The sequence below is a fragment of the Acinonyx jubatus genome, chromosome E1 (genome assembly GCF_027475565.1).
Source record: "Acinonyx jubatus isolate Ajub_Pintada_27869175 chromosome E1, VMU_Ajub_asm_v1.0, whole genome shotgun sequence".
Lineage (NCBI taxonomy): Eukaryota > Metazoa > Chordata > Mammalia > Carnivora > Felidae > Acinonyx > Acinonyx jubatus.
In genome coordinates, this window is record NC_069397.1 from 4,557,939 (window position 1) to 4,578,770 (window position 20,832).

General features: G+C 38.4%; 1 protein-coding gene and 1 long non-coding RNA gene across 2 annotated transcripts in view; one reads left to right on the forward strand and one right to left on the reverse strand.

Annotated features, from left to right (window-relative positions):
* Nucleotides 1-4,354, reverse strand: part of MYH8 (myosin heavy chain 8) — a 28,730-nt gene extending 24,376 nt beyond the window's left edge. The window contains exons 1-4 of the mRNA XM_053212503.1: nucleotides 4,322-4,354; nucleotides 2,605-2,844; nucleotides 1,518-1,661; nucleotides 1,276-1,432 (exon numbers count right to left, since the gene is read on the reverse strand). Of these exons, the coding sequence (XP_053068478.1) occupies nucleotides 1,276-1,432; nucleotides 1,518-1,661; nucleotides 2,605-2,814 (511 nt within the window). The 5' untranslated portion in view covers nucleotides 2,815-2,844; nucleotides 4,322-4,354. The remainder of the gene's footprint in view (nucleotides 1-1,275; nucleotides 1,433-1,517; nucleotides 1,662-2,604; nucleotides 2,845-4,321) is intronic.
* The window catches only part of LOC128313511 (uncharacterized), an 83,174-nt gene that overhangs the window by 32,632 nt on the left and 29,710 nt on the right, over nucleotides 1-20,832 (forward strand). The window lies entirely within an intron of this gene.

Consider the following 20,832-nt stretch of genomic DNA (forward strand, 5'->3'; position numbering starts at 1 on the left):
AGCTCCAAAGCTTGGGGAGTGGAGACCTTGGTGGGGGTGGTGGTGTACATAGCAGGGTCAGTGCAGCTGCTGAGTATTAAAACCCCCAAAATGAGCCAGCCTTTGGATCATTTCTGGAAGGTAGTTAACTTCTGTTGACAACCAAAGAACAGTTTCCTGGCATGAAATCCTTGTAGAATTGCTGGCCAATTTGTCATGGAAGATTCCTATTTTATTCCTTTCTCCTCTCTTGTCTCCTTTAATAGACAGCTTAACAAGTGCAGCAAAAACAAACAAACAAATAAAAACCAAAAGAGAATAAAACCCTCTCAGTTTCCAAAATCCTTTGGAACAACAGGAAACTCAGGAATTTCGAATATTTCCAAAGGCAATACATTTGGTGTGTGAAGATAAAAGGTTTTAATGCTGTACTTGGGCCTATACTGTGTATCAAAGCTGTTTGTTTATGCTTTGATAAGACAGAAATAACACACTTTGATATGATTTCAAGAATATTGTCAGAGGAAGAGGTATTTTTATTTTCTTCCATTCTAATAGGAAATGCTTCAAAATCATCAGGAAGAAAGTGGTAGCTCTTTCTTTACACGTGTCCTACCCCCAAGGCTGGCAATATTAGCTGTGTCATTTAAAGATAAAGACAAGAATTTGCAAAGCTTTCCAGCTATAGCTGGTAACTACTTTTCTTGATTGCTGTGGATGTGTTTATTTTATTTATTTATTAATTTTTTTAAACATTTATTTTTGAGAGAGAAAGAGACAGAGTACAAGCAGGGGAGGGGCAGAGAGAGAGGGGGAGACACAGAACCAGAAGCAGGCTCCAGGCTCTGAGCTGTCAGCACAGAGCCTGACATGGGGCTTGAACTCACAAACTGTGAGATCATGACCTGAGCCGAAATCAAGAGTCGGACACTTAACCAACTGAGCCACCTAGGCACCCCTGGATGTGCTTATTTTAAAATAATCGATTTGAACTTTTTTTTCAGGAATTAAAAAATATAGTGGACGACGTCTTTGCAGAGTTCTGCTAATTGTTTTGGCTAGGCTTCCACTAATAGCTGAGTTAGTGTGGGCAGGTCAGTGAATGAACTCAGCTAGCTTCTCTACTCTATGAAATGGGGGTGGCTGCTGGGAAGAGCGTATGACATTATACTCGAAGTTCCTTGAAAACAGTGAGGCCCGTGTGGCTGCAATGTGTGATAATCAAGTTCCAGTCAGAGTCTGTTTGCTCATTAAAGATTCCGTTTCCACATTTCTGCAAATGGCTGCATCACTCACCCGTCAGCATGAACTGATAGGCGTTGTCGGAGATGGAGAAGATGTGGGGCGGGGCCTCCTGGCGCTTCTTGCCTCGGTAGGCGGCCACCACCTCGGGGTTGTACACCGGCAGCCACTTGTAGGGGTTGACGGTGACGCAGAAGAGGCCCGAGTAGGTCTGAGAAAACCAGAAAATGCAGCATGTGGATCTTATCTTTGCTCGGAAAGGGTGACAGAATAAGGAGATGCCGAAGGGCACTCACGTAGATCATCCAGGCTGCGTAACGCTCTTTGAGGTTGTACAGCACTCCAGGCTCGTGCAGGTGCGTCATCATGGCCATGTCCTCAATCTTGTCATATTTCGGAGGGTTCATAGGGAAGACTTGGTCCTCCCTGACAGTTAGAGTCTGGCAAGGAAAGTGAGAGATGACTTGGTATTGACAGCTTGACGTAGGGTTGGTTTGTCTGTTTGGTTTGCTTGCAAAACTAGAATTACAGATACTTTTCATTATATTATTCAGTATTCTTTAAATAAAGGCATGAAATCATATTTGTTTCAGAGTTTGACACAGTAAATCTGTCTCCTCTGATGAGCTAGGGTACCACCTTTTTTTAAAGATTTTTTTTCCCACAATCCCCTGTACCACGTTTATTTATCGGTTCGTATCTTTTTTAAAAAACTTTTTTTAATGTTTATTTAGTTTTGAGAGAGAGAGCGAGCGAGAGCGGGGGGAGGGGCAGAGAGAGAGGGAGACACAGAATCTGAAGCAGGCTTCAGGCTCTGAGCTGTCAGCACATAGCCCTATGTGGGGCTTGAACTCACGAACCATGAGATCATGACCTGGGCCGAAGTCAGACGCCTAAGCAACTAAGCCACCCAGGTCCTCCATCAATTTGTATCTTTTTACTCTTATTTTAAGAGGTTAAATTTTTAATTTTTCCTGGCCATTCATTACAAGAAACTTCAATCTGGGGGTGGGCGGAGTAATGGGGTTATTAATACATTATTTAGCTAAGTAAATCACTTAATAGTTTTCTGACAGGAGAAGCTAGCTTCTATTCCCCCCACCCAAGATCAAGTTTTGGGATTTAGATTGGGAAGTAGGGTTTGAGGGGATGCGGTGGCGGCTGATTCTAGTGTGTTGAAGTCCTGTGGGTGGATGGGAAGTGGAGGAAAGGAGATAGCTGCTGGGACCTTCCTCTGCAGTCCAAATCGGGTGTCGGGAACGTACTGGAAGGATGTTTGTGTTGGCTATAGGCTTAGAGATTCTAAGCCATTAGAGCTTCGCTTTGAGGTGAGGAGACCCAGAAATACAACAGGGACTGTTCTCTCCCCGTGTTTATACTCACTGTTCCACCTTCAGTCTTCACCGTTACTTTCCCTCCTTCTTTGTTCTGGATGGTGCTCTTCACATAGGACTCCTTGGGCTCCGCGACAAAGACTGATGTTTTAGCATCAAAGGGCTTGTTCTGGGCCTCAATCCGCTCCTTTTCCGATTTTCGGAGGTAGGGAGCTGCTTCGCCAAAAACCGCCATCTCAGCATCTGAACTCGCGCTCATGGCTGCGGTTTATTTAGCTGAGGATTCTGCCTTGGGGAAGACGTGGGGGAGAGGGAGAAATAGAAACCAGAAGTTACACCTGGGAGCTAGGATTTGGTGTGAAGGAAGGAAGTGTTGAGCCCCCATCACTGGGGCTGTCGATGCTCCCGCAGGTTGTCATCTGCCAGTGTCCTCACACAGGCCCCAGGACTGGTCTGGAGCGAGGTTGTAACTGGAGGCTTCATTTTTGGTACCTTGCAGATTTTCTTTCCCAGATCACATTTCTTAGTCCTCAGGGCTAGGGTGCCTACCTGGGGGTCTTTGCATGTTTGAATCTCTACACTGACAGCATCTACAGCTGGAACCGCAGATGGATTGTTTTAAGGCAGCTTCTTCAGCCCCCACTTTTCCTTCTGGGTGATTGGGTCTGCCACACACTGGGACCATCATGCACTTAGGGTGGAAGGTTTGTCTTGTGGGAAGGAAGGGTGATATTTTCAAAGCGTTCAAAAAGTAGCTTTACGTTTTTACTTTCTAGGTGGCCATTTTCTTCTCATAAGGCACATACTATTTTTAACATCTACTTTACGTTAATATTTGGTGTTAAATCTCTTGGTGGGTTGTTAAAAGAACCTCCTAATAAATTCTTAATACTGTGTATTTTTGTCATTTGGCTTGCTACCAAAGAGACTTAGCATTGCCTTAATTCCAGAATCTCTTCTGACCCTTTGTTTTTGGCATGAGGGATTTCAACAGTCAGTTAACAGATCTAACCACAGAGAAATGAGAGCATGAAGAAGGTCCTTCTTCCCACATGCATTCCACAGGCTTCTTTTCTTTCCACCAATAAAAAGAAAACTGACAAAAATGAAAGGGTTCATCACAGGGAAACCATTCCGCTGATTGATAGATGGGCCTCTGCAGTGTTGGCCTGTTACACTGATTGAGTTGTTCCTTTCCTTTCATTTGTAAATTACTTGGGGAAGGGCCAGGGTCTCTCTTAAATTAGGTTCCGTATTTAGCACTCTGTGGGTGTACCACTAGGGACTTTTTAGATGAACAATAATAAATCTTTCTAAAAACAAATAACAATGAATCATCAAAAAGTAGCTAAAACATTGTGGTTTTCACAAGATGTTTGTGTTTTCGTTTTTTGATAAGGATCTTTCCAAGAAGTTTGAAAAATATCTGTAAAATGGCTAAGTATCAGTGCTTTGCGATAGAGGGAGGTCGACACATACAGAAGAGTCTCTTGCCCCTCGACCGGTCTACATGTAGCTGAAAACTCATTGTCAAAATTCTTTCTGTCCTAAATATAGTCCTTTAACCCTGAACTCAGGTGAGGATAGCGTCAGAGAATAAGGCTCTCTGGAATAGTGTTTTCTCAGCATTTATAAGCAGTCGTTGGAAGTACCAGCTACTTAGATAACTGCAGAAATGTGGAAATAGTGTACAATTAAGAGTTGTTCCCAGCTTTGTTAGCCTAAATGCCCTCTGTCATCAACACATCAATAAAGCTGAGGCTTACCTCCGGAGTTCCAGATGAAAACGCAGGTTCAGAAGCGGCTGACGCTGTGAAACAACAGATTTCTTATTAGCAAAGCTGTGGAATCCCAGTAAAATAGTTACAGAATTAAAACTGTCCTGGTCTAAATCTTGACTCTGAGAAAATAAAAGTCAGAGTTGGGAGGGACGGTTTCATGCTCAGAGGTGGGCCATGGGGTCAACTCTCCCTGTCCCGGGGTCCCTGGGGATCCTTGAAGCCCCAAGGCCCCCCTGTCACTCACCTCTGGGTTCTTGGTGGTGATAAGGCAGGCGGGGTCCCCGTGCTTATATAGGCACCCGTGTGCTGACGCTGTGGCTCTCTCCTCTTTGTTAGGGCAGGACATTTGGCAACATGACCCTCAGCATAATTTGTACTGACATTTGGCATGTTTGGATATAATTAGAAGTATTCATATCATTTTGAGTATGTGAACCGATCGCCTATAAATAATTTGACAGGGACCAATCTGCCAGCAGAGAATGCTTTCTAGTATGCTAGGAAGGTGATCTCTGACCGTGCCTGGTGGGGCCCCAGAGTCTGTTCCTGTGAGCTGTGTTCGATTTGGCAAACTCTTTCACACATACCTGTGGTTCTCAGTGACACATTGCTGTCAGGGCCTTAACCACTTGTCCTTATTTGTTACCATAGGAACCCTCACTCCATTCCCTTGGGTCCCTGCCAAGGTTACCCTCAGAGTCTGGGCTTGGGCAGCTGTGCCAAGGTGAGAGGAGAATCTGCACCGAGTCTCCACCGTTGGCCCCGTGCCCACCCACTCCACACTGAAAAGATTATTTCAGTAGAACATAATATGTATTCATTGTAGGGAAAAATAGAGATAAGCAAAGAGAAAAAAAAAGTATCTATAATCCTACTATGCAGAGATAAAATAAGGTAGAGAGAAAAATACAGATAAGCAAAGAGAAAAAAAAGTATCTATAATCCTACTATGCAGAGATAAAATAAGGTAGAGAGGTATAAGTGGATTCATACTCTATACGTGCATATCGTACATAGAGGTCTTATAATCTACTTTAAGAATTATAGGTAATTTTATATAATTTACACCCTTATTCTTTAAACAGATTATATTGTGATCATTCTTTTTATTTTTTATTTTGTTTATTTTTTAAAGTTTATTTTTGAGAGAGAGAGTGAGAGCTTGTGCTGGGGAGGGATAGAGAGAGACAGGGACAGAGGATCCGAAGCGGGCTCCATGCTGACGACACAGAGCCCAACACGAGGCTTGAACCCATGAATCGCAGGATTATAACTCAAGCTGAAGTCACACGCTTAACTGACTGAGCCACCCAGGCACCCCTATGATCATTCTTTTTAAATTAAGATTTTTCATTTTTAAAAGGTCAGGTATATTGAGGTATAATTTATGTACAGCAGAATTCACTATTTGGCTGACAGTTGTATGAGATTTTTTTTTTTCTGCCATTTAAAACATTTTTAACTGTGACAGTAAATTCCCTTTCTCTGTTGTATAGCTCTAAGGCCTTTTACACATGCACAGATTCTTATAGACGCTGCCACAGACAGGACGCAGAACAATTCCATTTATGTGAGTTCTGACATGTGTGTAATTGTGTGACCTCTTACATACAAATTACATGAAAAATTAAAGCCTTGAAGATGAGGCTAAAATTCTCCTTTGATGAACTCACAATGGAGGTAGCTCCCTTCTCTCCAGAGGTAACCACCTATTACCAGTTTGGTGTATAATATTCCAGACCTTTTCTATGCACTTACTAAGTTATAGTTGGGAAAATATACATTGGTAAAACTGGTCTAAGAAAATTGGCTCATTGAAAATATATAATTAGATGTTTAAAGTATGTTTGAGGTAGTATCATACTTTACATTTACCAACTTGTTTTTTGTTGTTGAGTTGTTGTTCTGTACTCTTGGATCATTTTCCATATTAGTACATAAATTAAAATATGCAAAAATTTAAAACATATACAAAAATAAAGAAAATGGTATAGGAACCCATTATATTCATCCAGCATTAGTAATGATCAGTTCATGGTCAGTCTTTTTTTTTTTTTTTTTTTAACGTTTATTTTTGAGAGAATGAAAGAGAGAGAGAGAGGCAGACGGAGGATCCAAAGCAGGCTCTGCACTGACAGCAGAGAGTGTGACGTGGGGCTTGAACCCACGAGCTGGGAGATCATGACGCGAGCCGAAGCCAGACACTTAACCGACTGAGCTACCCAGGCGCCCTAATTCAGCCCAACCCACTGCCCTATACCCAGAGGACTGACTTGATATTACTCATTTAAAAATTTCTGTGTAGAATTCTCTGTGATTATATGATTTCTTTGTTAGGTAAGTTGCAGAAGGTTTCTCCTGGTCTAATAGTGATCTTAACTTTGCTGTGGCATCTCAGTCTTATGGACGTTTTAAATTTGTATGTAGTCAAAGTTACAAACACTTTTCATTTGTATTTTTGCTTTTTTGTGTGTATCGTAAAAGAAGGCCTTTTCTAAATCAAGGACTCGGGGTCATAAGTATGTTCTATATTTTCAATCTAATGCTTAAAAGAATATACTAATGGGCGCCTGGATGGCTCAGTCGGTTGAACTTCCAACTTTGGCTCAGGTCATGATCTCAACGGTTTGTGAGTTTGAGCCCCACATCGGGCTCTGTGCTGACAGCTCAGAGCCTGAAGCCTGCTTTGGATTCTGTGTCTCCCTCTCTTTTTGCCCCTCTCTCACACTCTGTTTCTCTCTCTCTCTCTCAAAGATGAATAAACATTACAAAAAATTTAAAAATATATATAGAGAGAGATTTGTAATCTAGAGATTTGTGTGTGTATGTGTCTGTGTATGTGAATATAATGTTTCTGAATTCCATATTTTGTACCATGTTTCTGTGGCAATAGCACATATGCTTTGATATGTAGTAGGGTAGATTATCCCTAATTATTCATTTTAAAGTTGTCTTGATAGTTCTTGCATTCTGTTGTATTAATTTTAGACTCTGTGTTTCAGATTATATGGAAAATCCTGTTGTGATTTTGATTTAGGTTAAATTGAATTAATAGGTAATTTAATGAGAGTTGGTGTCTTTTTAATATGAGCCTCTCAATCTACAAGTACGATATATTTTCCTGTTTATTCTGTTTTTTAAAGTGTTTTTCAGTCATTTTTTCTCTAGTTTTTTTCTCCCAGAAATATCTTAAAATATTTCTTGTTATGTTTGTTCCTAGCAATTTTAGTTTTTTTGTTGCTCTAGTGAATGGGATTATTTTTCTTTCCACTTGGGTTATCACTGGCATGTGGCAGCCAAGATTGTGTGCCCAGAACTTCTGTTTTGTCTGTGGCAGCAGGTACCCACTACCCTTCATTTCACAGCACCGGGGCAACCACATGACCCTGTTTTGGCTAATGAAACGCAAGCAGGACTTGCTGGGTGGGACTTCCAGAAAAGAGAGTAGACTCCACTGGTACTACCTTTTCCTTTCCCTTCTTACTGCTTTTTGGTGTAGAACACAGATGTAATGGCGGAGCTCCAGCCTTGAAGGAGAGATCAAGAGAAGTTCAGAGACAGTGTTGACATGTGTGAGTTGAATTTTATTACATAAATAAAAAAATTAACCAGTCATATTAATAAGGCACTATTCACTCAGATTTTCTGTTCCATACAAACACAATCTCTGACAGACACGCAGTGTTTCAGAAAGTTAGTTTTACTGGTATCTTTCATCTAACTCACTTGCTGAACTTCCTTATCCCTCCTGATAGTTTATTTGATTCTATTGGGCTTTTGATGTATCATGCACAAATAATCACAGTTTTGTGTCTTCTTTTTTTGTTTTTTTGTAATTTATGTGTTATCTTCCTCTTATTGCATTGTCTGAGACATTTAGGACAATGTTGAATACTAGGATACTTCATGTACGAGATGAGTGATCCTTATCTAGATCCTGACTCTAATGGGATTGCTGCTAATGTTTCCTCAAGTATTTGCTGTGTACTTTAGTTTGCCAATAATTTTAATCACAAAAATGAATCGAACTGCTTCATCCTTAGGTATATGATACGATGAAGAGAATTGAAAACATATACAAAAACTTGTACACAAATATTCATAGCAGCATTATCCACAGTAGCCAAAAAAAGTGGAAACAACCCAAATGTTCATCAACAAATGGATACACAAAATATGGTATATTCATATGGTGGAATATTATTCAGCCATAAAAAGGAATGAAGTACTCACACAGGCCACAGCATGGATGAGCCTCAGAGACACTATGCTTGAGTGACAGACGTAATGCACTTAGGTTTGATGATTCCATTTGTATAAAATGTTGAATAGGCAAGTGCATAGAGACAGAAAGCAGTTGAGTGGTTTCCGAAGGATGGTCTGGAGAGGGGAGATCGGGAAATGACTACTAATGGGATTTCTTTTCAAGGCGATGAAAAGGTTCTGAAATTAAATAGTGGTTATGACTGCATAACTTTGTGAATCTACTAAAATGACTGAATTGTACATTTAAATGGTGAATTGATGGTATGTGAATTAAATTTTTAAAAATGCATTGGATTTTATCAGTGTATTTTGCATTTATTGAAATTATTTTTTCTCCTCGTTTATTAATATAGTGAATGATATGGCAGATTTTTTTCACTTTTACCACTAAAATTCATGAAATAAAAGCCATTGAGATAATATTGTTTAATTTCCTGCTGATTGATTTAAGTTTACTTTTTTTTTTTTTTTTTGTAATGTGGGATTTCTACATCTGAGTTCATTATGGGCCTAGCATATAGTTTTCTTTTCTTATGCTGTCCTCTTCTGGTTTTGATATCAACATCGTGCTAGTCTTGTAAAATAAATAGCTTCCTGTTTCTATTTTCTGCAATACTGTGTTTAGAATGTGAATAATCTGTTCCAGGAAGATTCGTAGAGTTCCTTCAAGGAACTCTTTTAGTCTGTAGGCTCTTGGTGGAAGAATCTTTTATTTACTTTTATTAGTTTTTTTATGACTATTGATTAGTTCAGAGTTTCTATTTTTTTTTTTTTATTTTGCCCATTTAGAAATGTTTTGTTTTCCTAGCAAATTGCCCATTTCATGTGAGGTTTCAGATATTTTGACTTTTTTTGTGCATATCTGTTTATAATAAAAACCTCCTGATCGATTCTCTTTTATTCTTTATTTCTTTTCATTTGCCTTTTATATAGTTTAATTTTATTCTTTTTATTTTAAACCATATTTGCTAAAGTTTTGTCTTTTGTATCAGTCTTTTAAATTTAGTTTTACAAAATAACTTTTTTTCCTATTTTCTATTTTGCATTCTGTTTTTAATCTCATTCATTTCTTTTATTTCTGTACATTTATTTTATTGGTCTGTATTCAACATCTTAAATTGAAAGCTTCATTTATTTTCATTCTTTCTTATGATCTCATGGATTTATTTGTGGTTATCAATTTTTCTTTGGTAACCACTGTGGCTAAATTCCAGAGGTTTATATGTAGTACTCTGCTTGTCCTTCACTTATAATTTACATTTTAAAATTTCCATTTCCATCTCAACTCCCAAATTATCTAAAGCATATTTGTTTTTTAGATTTTCAAATGAACACATTTGGGCATTGGGGGGAGGGTTCTCTTTTAGTTGTTAATTCTTTTCATCACGTGCATGTGAGTGTGCAAATTTAGTTTGGTTCCTGGTAGACTTGATAGGAGTGAGGGACGTTCGTGTGTGTGTGTATGTGAGTGTTTGTAAGCAGTAAGATTATCAGCACCCCAAAACCTCTCATGATCCTTCTTGTTAGAACTCAGATTTCCCTCACCTAAAGGCAACTACAATTTTTACCTTTATGACAGTCATTTCTCTGCTTTTCTGTATAGTTTCACTATTTGTGTATGCAGCTGTAAACAATACATATACTTTTTTTTTTTGTTTTTTTTTTTGCCTAATCTTGGGCTTCATATGAATAGATAGAACTTTACTTATTCTCTACTAGTTCACTTTTTTTGGCACAACAATATTGTGGGATTTTTTTTTCCCCCATGAAGTTACATGTAGCTGGATTTTATTTTCATTATTGTGCAGTATTACATCGTATGCTGATATTCTGTTGTATACAGAATTTGGGGTTATTCCCAGTTTTTTGCTGTAGGTAGTTATTTATTTATTTATTTATTTATTTATTTATTTATTTATTTATTTATTTCAAGATGAAGAGTGACTGTCACTTCTGTGGTATCTTGTTCTAGAAATAGTTGGTGGTTCTTTTGTGGTTTTGTACCTGGGTAGTTGTTATTCCATCTCTTCTTCCTCCTCTTTTAGCAGATTTATTCAGGTAGAAGTTTATATACCTTCATCAATTTTAAGTGTATATATATGATTTTTAGTGGATTTATGCAGTTGTGCAACCATCACCGCGATCCAATTTTATAAACACTTACATTGAATTAAAATGCTCCTTTGTGCCCTTGTGCATTCAGTTCCCATCCCAACCCCAAACCATAGACAAACACCATTTTCTGTCTCTATCATCTTGCCTTTTCTAGAAATTTCCTATAATGGAGTCCTACAGTGTGCATTCTGTTTTGTAGGGCTCCTTTCCCTTAGTTTTGGAGTTCATGCATGTTGTCACTTGTATCAGGAGTGTGATCATTTCTTTTGCTGAGTATGAGTCCATTGTGTGGGTGCGTCACATTGTGTTTATACATTTACCAGCTTATGGCCATTTGAATTGTTTCCAGTTTGGGGCTATTGTGAATAATGCTGTTAATAATACTCCATACAAAGCATTGTGTGGAAGTTTGTTTTCATTTCTCTTGGGTTGATAACTAGGGGTTGAATAGTCAGTCCACTAGGTTGTGTAACTTTTTAAGAAACTGCCAAGTTCTTTTCCATAGTTGCGGTACTATTTTGCACTTCCACTAATCACGTGAGGGTTCCAGCTTCTTTCCATTCTGACCTACACTTGTGTTGTTCTTCTTTTCACTGATAGCCATCCGAGTGAGTGTAAAGTAGCATCTCCTTGTGGTTTTAATTTTCATTTCCTTAACAAATAATGATTTTGGTTATGTGTTCGTGTGCTTGCCATTTATGTATTTTCTTTAAGTGAAGTGTCGATCTAAATCTTTAGCCCATTTAAAAAATTGGATCATTTTCTTACTAATTACTTGTTAGAAGTTATTTATCAGATGTATGATTAACAAATATTTTCTTGCAGTCTGTGACTTGTCTTTTCATTTTCTTAATGGTTTCCTTTGAAGAGTTGGTTTAAAATTTTGATGAAGTCCAATTTTTTGATGAAGTCAATATTTTCTTTTATGGGTCATGCTTTTTATATGATATTTTACAAATATTTCCTAATGCAAAGTCAGCAATACTTTTATGCTTTCTTCTATACATTTTATATTTATAGTTCTTACATGTGGGTCTATATTCTGTTTCAAGTTAGTTGTTTTTAATATTTATTTATTTTTGAAAGAGACAGAGACAGAGACAGAGTGTGAGTGGGAGAGGGGCAAAGAGAGAGGGAGACACAGAATCTGAAGCAGGCTTCAGGCTGTCAGCGCAGAGCCCGATGCGGGGCTTAAAATCACAGACCGTGAGATCATGTCCTGAGCCGAAGTCAGATGCTTAACTGACTAAGCCACCCAGGTGCCCCTAAGTTTTTTGTTTTTTTTTTAATGAAGTATACAAATTTTAACATTTGTCTTTACAATTCAGCTTGGTTTTTGTGTTATTCAGTCATCTATGTTTTTTACTTTTGTTTACTTGGCCTATAGTTTCTCTAGTAGATGGAAGTTAAACTCATCAACTACGATTGTTCTCACATGTTTCAGATTTCGTTTGTGTAATTCAAAGATAGTTGTTAACTTCATAGAAATTTGTGATCAGTTGATCTTTCTGGTAAACTGAATCTTTTAAAATAAAATAGGAACTGTCCCTGCTTCATTTAGTATTTTTTTGCCTTGAATTCTATTTTTGCTAATATTTTGCTATATTTGCTTTTACTTTTTTGGTAGCATATAGATGGGCTATCTTTTCCCATACCTTTATTTTTCAACTCTTCTGAGTTTTTTTAGTTTACATCTGACGTTTAAAAAAAAGCAAGTAGTAGCTACTTTGAAAATCCAGTGTGGGAGCCTTTTTTAACAGGTAAGTCTTAAATTAAGGGCAGCAATGTGTACAATGCTTTAAATAGCAACTGAATCAGATGTTATTTTGTATGATTTTAGGCAAGTCACTTAACCCCTGTAAGCCTCAGTTTGTTCATCTGTTCAAGGAAAGCAATAACAATTATTTCCTACTATCTCACTGGATTTATGTGAGTATTCAATGAGAAATATATAGAGAGCATCTGGCAACATAGAAAGTATTTAATAAATATTGACTGCCATCACTCTGTTTAAAATAGTATGAAAAATAGGGCTCTGTGGCTGTGAGTCATGGAATATCACTGGAGTCTTAACCAAGAAGCTGATGTCATAAGATTTGTGTTTTAAGCACAGTTATGGTAGCAGCATGGAAGGTGGATTGGAGGAGTGAGGCAGAGAGAAAGAACCCACTTAAACAGTTGTTGTACTATTTTAGGAGAGCTGAGAACCTGCTGTAAGCCAGCGGCTCTTGGAAAAGAAAACGAAGAGGGTGTGAGCAAGAGGTACTTAGGTTGTAGACTTGACTCTGTTTGCCGCTGGTGAAACAAATAATTTTAGATGTTCAGGAATCATTTAAATTTATTCTACCTGAAGACAACTAAAAATAAACAGAATTTCCTGAGCTTGGGGGGTAATACTTCTCATGGCAAGGGAACACACTTGGAAATACTAGATAAAAGATAGAGGTATAATTTTGATGGAACATTACAATTTCAGAGTTTGCAGTAAAAGAATGTATTTCTAGGGATAATGAATGAGCTTTTACCAGACAGTGAGGTAACAAGCCACCCTAACTAACATCAAACATTATTTTAGGAATATGGTGGTTAAAATAGTATAAAATTAGTGTAGATGAAGAGAAGTAGATCAGTAGAACATAATATAGTTCAAAATGGGTTCTTGAACGTATAGCAATTTAGAATATGATATAAAGGTGGCATTTTAAGTCACAAAGGGGGAAAAGAAGGACTAGGCAGTGAATGGGGTTGAGATTTAGCATTCAAAAAACAATTAAAGTAGGTCCTTGCCTGACACCACTGATAAAAATTAGTTCTAGATGAGCTGAAGTCTTAAGCATTAAAACAAAGCACAGTTATAAATGTAGTAGAAGATGTATACATATCCTTCACATCAAGAAGAAAGGGAGATACAAGCAAATGGAAAAAAAAGCCGAAAGATATAAATGGGGACAGTTCACAGAAGAGGCAGGACAAATGGCCAGTGAACTTGATAACACGCTCAGCCTCAGGAGGCACGAGCTCAGATAACAGCTAGCATATCTCACCCATCAGCTTGACAGAACAATTTCCTAGTAGCAAATGGTGGTGCTGGAGAGGGGACGCCCTCCTCTGGTTCAGGTAAGGGTGTAAAATTCCAGGGCAATTTGTTGCTTCTTTTGAAATTTAAAATTGCCGTAATTTCCCCTTACTCTTTTTTCTACAGAAGCAGAGGGAACAGAAGATAGGTCAGGGTTGTATATTTAACATTTCTTCTAATAACGAAACTTTGGAAACGACTTAAATATCCATTCAGTTACTTCGTCTGTAATTTAAGTGGCCACCTGTTAAATGGTGGTGCTCTGTGGTCAGTGGTTGATACCTGACACTCACTTGCATCTGAGAATAGGATAAGCATGATACATTTTCCACTGGTTTTCTTTGAGTTGTAACCCTGGAAATGGAAAATCTTGTTTAAAATAACATGAAACAATGAAGAGTTTTAATGGGCAATATAAATAAGAAACTGAATTGTGAGGTATAGTTTTGCTGAAGTCTATTTATTGGTATATTTCAACCCTTCTCCGATGTGCAGATATCTCTTACACAATTGTTGTATGACAACTATTTAACTTAGGGTAAAAGCCCTTCCAAGGTCTGGCTCTTATTCCTTGTCCTTACTTTTCTTGCTAGTATCTGCTTACAATTAAGCCCAGGGGCAGCATTAAATTACTCTGTCTGATGATCCTTCTGTTCTACGAGTGCATGTCAGAAGTTAGCTTATAATTCCTAAGATTCCCTTTGCCGTGAGGATTTGTATGTTCTCTCCCTCCAGTGAGGAAAAGCAGAGGGATTACAGCAACTAAAGGCATCATTACCTTTTTACATGAAATTCTGTAATTATCTCATCTTCAGACAAAGGGAACAACTCACCTTTCATAAGATTCATGCCAGAGAGGAATGTTATGTAGATTCCTCTGTGTTCGTGCATGTAGGTCAGTTATTGTTGTTATTGGTGAGTAGCATTTCATTGGGAGGGTATAGCATATTTTGTTCATCTGTCCTCGTGCTGATGGATATTCTCATCTTTTTGTGAATGTGTCTTTCATTGCTTTTGGTTAAATTCCAGAGTTGAATTGCCAGATCAAAAGGTATATAGGTGTGTATTAAACTTATAAGAAACAGCCAAACAAGTTTTCAAAAATAGTTGGACCATTTTACATTCCCAGTATTCACGTATGAGAGATGTTGCCCAGCGTCCTTGTCAGCATTTGTCATTGTCTGTCTTTATAATTTTAGCCATTCTTATGGATGTCTATAGATATCCAGTGGAATTTCCTTGTGGTTTTTAGCTGTATCCTCCAGACCAGTGATACTGAGCATCTTTTAACGTGGTTATTGGGCCTTGACATGTCTTCTTTTTGAATGTGTCAAATTCTTATGTTTATTTTTACTGGATTGTGTTCTTTACCTCATTGTTTTGTATGTGTTCTTTTTTTTTTTTTTTTTTTTGAGAGAGAGCGAGTGGTGGGGGAGAGGGACAGAGAGAGAGAGAGAGAGAGAGAGAGAGAGAGAGAGAGAGAGAGAATTCTGAGCAGGCTCCACGCTCAGTACAGAGCCCAGTGTGGCGCTTAATTCCACTACCCTGGGATCATGACCTGAGCCAAAAACAGGAGTGAGTCGCTCAACTGACTGAGCCACCCAGGTGCCCCGGTAGGTATTCTTATAGAACAGATATAATAAAGTTGTTTGTTGCAGATATGTATTGCATGTATTTTCTCCCAGCCTGTGATTTACCTTTTTGCATTCTCAACAGTATCTTAGTGAGCAGTACTTTTGATTTTGAAGAGGACAGTTTATCTTTTTTTCTCTTTATTTAGTATTTCTTATGTTCTGCTTAAGAATTTTTGCTCAAGATCACAAAGATATTTTCCTACATTTTCTTTTAGAAGATTTATAATTTTAGGATTTGCATGTAGATTTGTTTTCCATGTTGAGTTAATTATTGCATATTGTATGAGATACTTTTTTTATACAGATATCTAATTGATCCAGTATCATTTCTTGCAAAGACTTTCCTTTCTATATTAAATTGCATTTGCATCTTAGTAAAAAGTCATTTGATTGTGTGTGTGTGTATAGTATATATAGATAGATAGATAGATAGATTTATATATCTATAGTCTATACTTATCTGTATATACATATACATATGTATATATATGGTGGATTTCTTTTCAAGATCTTTCCATGTACACACACACACACACAAGTATATAATTTATTTAGATCTTTACTTTCAGCAATGATTTATAGTTTATAGTATAGAGGTTAAAAAATTAAAAAAAAATTTTAATGTTTATTTTTGAGAGAGAGAGGGAGAAACAGAGAGTAAGTGAGGAAGGGGCAGAGAGAGAGGGAGACACAGAATCCACAGCAGGCTTCAGGCTCTGAACTGTCAGCACAGAGCCCAGTGCGGGGCTTCAACTCATGAACTGTGAGATCATGACCTGAGCCAAAGTGGGACACTTAACCAGGTGGCCACTCAGGTGCCACCACTCCCCCCAAGTTTTTAATTAAGTTTATTCCTAAAATATTATGTGATTTATTTGACGCTGTTGTAAATGCTATTCATTTTTAGTATTTCACTTTCCAATTGTTTGCTGTTAATATAAAAATAAAGCTTATTTTTATATACTGACCTTACAATTTGACACATGCTCAATTTACTTCTTGGATTAAGTTGTTATTATAGACTTATTTAATTATTCATATGATTTTGTCATCTGCAAATAAGGACAATTTTACTCCTTTTTTTCTTTTTTCAATATCTGTGTCTTGTATTTTCTTGTCTTACTTCATTGACTAGGACCTCCAGAGGGTTAGCTAGACCAGTCTTAGGTAGGAAGTCTTCACTGTTTCATCATGAAACATAATATTTTAGCTATGCTGTTTTTTTTTTTTATAGGTGCCTGTTATGTAGGTTGAGAAAGTCTTCTTTTATTGCTAGTTTGCTGAGAGTTTTTCTATTTTTAATCATGAATGTGTGCTGGATATTATGAAATTCTTGTACCACATCTGTGATGCATTGAGATGATCAGATAATGTTCACTTTTATTCTGTGAGTATGATGGGCTTCGAATGTTAAACCAGCCTTGCTAGTAGGCTGTCCATATTTTGTCCTTTGGCTGGAGAGAGTAGGCTTTTTATGGGGCTTTTTGTCTACACCCATCGGTGTTTGTGTTGTCTTCTTTTTCAACTCCAAGTCCGAGCATATGAAGCAGGGAACTTACCTGGTCCATCTTCTCTCCACCACTCAGAATCTTTTGTTAGTTTGATATATAATGTCCAGGGGTTTTAGTTGTACTTAGTGGGAGGAGTAGGGAAATTAGGTCAACTCCCATTTTCCTGGAAACAGAAATCCTGGAAATCCTTACTGATTTTTAAAAATCAATTACTGAGAAAAAGGCATTAAAGTATCCTTTGCTTTAGGATTTTTTTTTTTTGGATGGTATATATAAAATACCTAGCCCAGTGTGTGTCACAGATTAAGTTCTTATTAAATTATTATGTGTCCCACAAATATTTCTTGAGCACTTGTTACATGGCAGGCAGTATTCTACTCATTGGACACTGAACAGTGAACAAACATCCTGCCCATGTGGAGCTTATATTTTAGTAGAGGGAGACAGATGCTAAAATAGTAGTCAAGTGGTCAGATAGTCAAGTGGTTGCATGGACAGATTTAAAGTAAATCAAGGGGATAAGAGGTGTAATTGGCGGGAGAGGGGAAAAAGGGTTGCCTTTTGATACTGAGTAGCCAAGGAAGGCCTCTGGATTAAGGTGTAATAATCCAGAATCCTGCAGCTGTGAAGGAGCAAACCGTGTGGATGTCCAGGTAAAGAAGTAGAGAGCCTTCTCCCCTCCAGTGAAATGACGGATTACTGACCTTGTTTCTAGGCAAAGACTGTCCTCAGAATCTTCCCTTGATCAGCTAGGGTGAAAGTCCGGGGCCGTGCATTACTTCCCAGGATGAAGAGCTAGAAGATCTCAGTCTGGCTTTATCATATATTAGTTATACAACTTTTGACAAACCATGATTCTCTTTGTACCTCAGTCTCCAAAAGGAGTCTGTCTCACATAGTCGTGAGTATCCAGTAACTGACAAAGTGTACGTGGAAGCATTTTGCAAATAAATCAGAGTCCCACAAATGTAAGGTACTGTGATTATATCATGATTTTTTAGAAAAAATCTCAATGTTTATTTTTGGGAGAGAGAGAGAGCATGAGCAGGGGAGGGGCAGAGAGAGAGACACACACACACAGAATCTGAAGCAGGCCCCAGGCTCTGAGCTGTCAGTACGGATATAGATGCGGGGCTCGAATTCATGAACTGTGAGATCATGACCTGTGCCGAAGTCAGACGCTTAACCGACTGAGCCACCTAGGCACTCCATGATTGTACCATTATTACTGACGGTGCTGTCCAGCTTTGACTCTAAGGAATTTCGATTGGATTTTAGTGATTATTAACTCAGTGTTTTCATTTTACAGATGAAGAAACTGAGGCTCAGAGAGGTTTGACTGAATTTATAGGTATAAATGCAGGACTATAGATATCATGTATAATTCCTTTTTGGAAAATTTTGGTGATAATGTAGTGCTGTGGTTTTCAGACTATTATCCTGGACTAGCCACATCAGCATCACCTGGAAACTTGGTAAAAATGCAAATTCTTGGGCCCCACCTTCGACCTAATGAGTTAGAAGCTCAGGAGGTGGGGATCCCTAATCTGGGTGGTTAGGGTGCCCTCCAGATGGTTCTCATTCAGGCTATACCAGAGTCCTGATGTGCGGGGGGTGGTTCACGTAATCCATAGACGCACGAGGAGGGTGCCAGGCGTCCTGATCCCCAGGGGCAGCCCTAAGTTTTGGGCAAATGGTTTTTGTAGAGACATTTTTAAAGTCTCCCCCTTTCTCTCCCTTCAGGCACGTTTCAAGACACTTTTTTCTCTAGATGCTTTCTTAGTTGATTAGCCAGTAATTCCAGCTGAGGTGTTAGTGGAGATTAGTGCATTTCCAATGTAATAGGAGGCTAGAAAAGTCCATATCTTTTGGGATGCTGAAGATTTCAGTCTCATAGTGGGAGATTTAGATATGAAAGAGAAGAGGAGGTAATGGAGAGGGATCATGAGATTTCTTCTGTTCTTGCTATCTGTGTGGTTATGAATGGAGTTGGAAAAAAGGTTTCATGGTATTTTCGAGCATCAGTATGTCAGTGGTACCAGTATTTGCTTTAAGTAACCATGGTCTTTAAGTCCTCGGAAGATAGAGAAGGAAAGAATCTGGCCTTGTTATAGATTCTGAGATTTTTTTAGTGTAATGATTCCTGGCTGGATACCAAAAATGCTAGGGCATGGCTATGTCTGCCTAGTTAACCGCTTATGCGCTTGAAGTGGGTTTATCTAACCCGTTAGGTTACCTGACAGTTGCCCCTTGTGGCAGTCCATAATCTTCTTCCAGTCTGTTTCTCCCCATCACAGGAAGTCTTAGTGTTGCCATCAGGGAGGAGTTGACGTAAACTACCTCCCTTGTTCCTAATTCAGAGTTGTTCTCGGAGATGGTCTCCTGCCTCCCCACTGCATGCATCCCATTTGGGTCCTCAAATCCAGCATCAGTAGGTTATGAACAGTTCCCAAGTCTCAATGGTCCCTCATTTCATTTAAAGGAAAGACAAGGGTGTTATAAGCATTTCTGGATTTTCATGTGTGCTTTTGTTGTGAGAGATAAGGAAATTAGCCTGTAAATATCTAATCTGTGAGGAAGATGAGGAAGAATATTAACCAGAGTATCTGTGACTCTTAAATCCTTGCTGTTTTAATCAGAGACCCCAGGATAATTGACCCATATATAATGAAATCCACTCCCAATTCTCTACATGAGCAATTATTTAAATAGTTAGGAGACAGAATAATAAAGCAATTGCCCTGGGCTTTTGAGGTCAATAGGTTAACTCTACAGAGTTTAATTAAAATTTGCTAATAAATGTCTGCCTACCTTAGGCAGGTTATTTCATTAGTCTTCATCATGGCCTAAGTCAAATATTCCTTATTAATTATTTTTCACCCCTCTTAAATCCTCTTCTTATGAAGCAAGCAGTCTTTTCATTACTAATTAGGATTCCCACACTGGGGAAGGAGATTCCTTGAAGCAGCCGCCTCATTAGAAAGGGATATCCACCACTGTAAATGAATAAATTGGGATTCTACTATCTTATTTTTTAGTATACGTGCTGCCGAAGTGAGCATTGCTGTCTTATTTTTTAAAATAGCTACACAGTGAAGCCAAATTGTGAGCTTTAAAAAAGTATCAAAGAAAAGACCACTTTGGCAATGGCTATGGTATATTTCAGTCACATTCTTTTTGATATTAATAGGAAATTCCCTTTCTGATTTTTCCTTAAAATATGCATGGTACTGAGAAAAATCAGGCTCTTTGGGTTTGGTAAGCAGAATTGTATGTAGAAATTAGGTCAATAGGAGGATTTATCTAAGAAGTTCTGTCCGTTTTCTTGGAGGGGTTCAGAGGAAGAGAATCTCCCCTAAAAAGAAATAGAATCTGTAATCACAGAGTAGCTGGGAGTTTTGAATGCCATGAAACCGTGTTACTTCTTCACTGCTCTTCCGGCCCTTTCTTTAGACCAGTATTGGAGGCCTGCTTGCACTCTGCATTTTTGTTTATTTCCATCCCTGTCATCTCTAATCTGGACCATTTCAGCAGCCTCAACAGTCTCTCCAGGCTCTGGTCTTTCCTCTCCTACTCCATCCTCACCGGAAATGTGTCAACTCTCCTCCTCATGAAACTTCTCCAGGTTGATGCATATCCTGATTCGTCAGCACCACACGAGTCAGGTCCCTTCATAGTCAGGCCTTGCTGAGTGAGGGCCTTGCTCATGGAGCCTATGCTTAAACCACTCTGAAATCTCATGCTCGTTTTCTCTTCCTAGAATGACCAGCTCCATTTCTCTTTCACCCGATAACCATCTACTCATCTTTTAAGAGCTGTGTTAATTGTTGTTGTCCTACTGGCTTGATCTGCAAGGGGGGGACAATTGTGATATCCGTGGTGCCCATTTCTGTA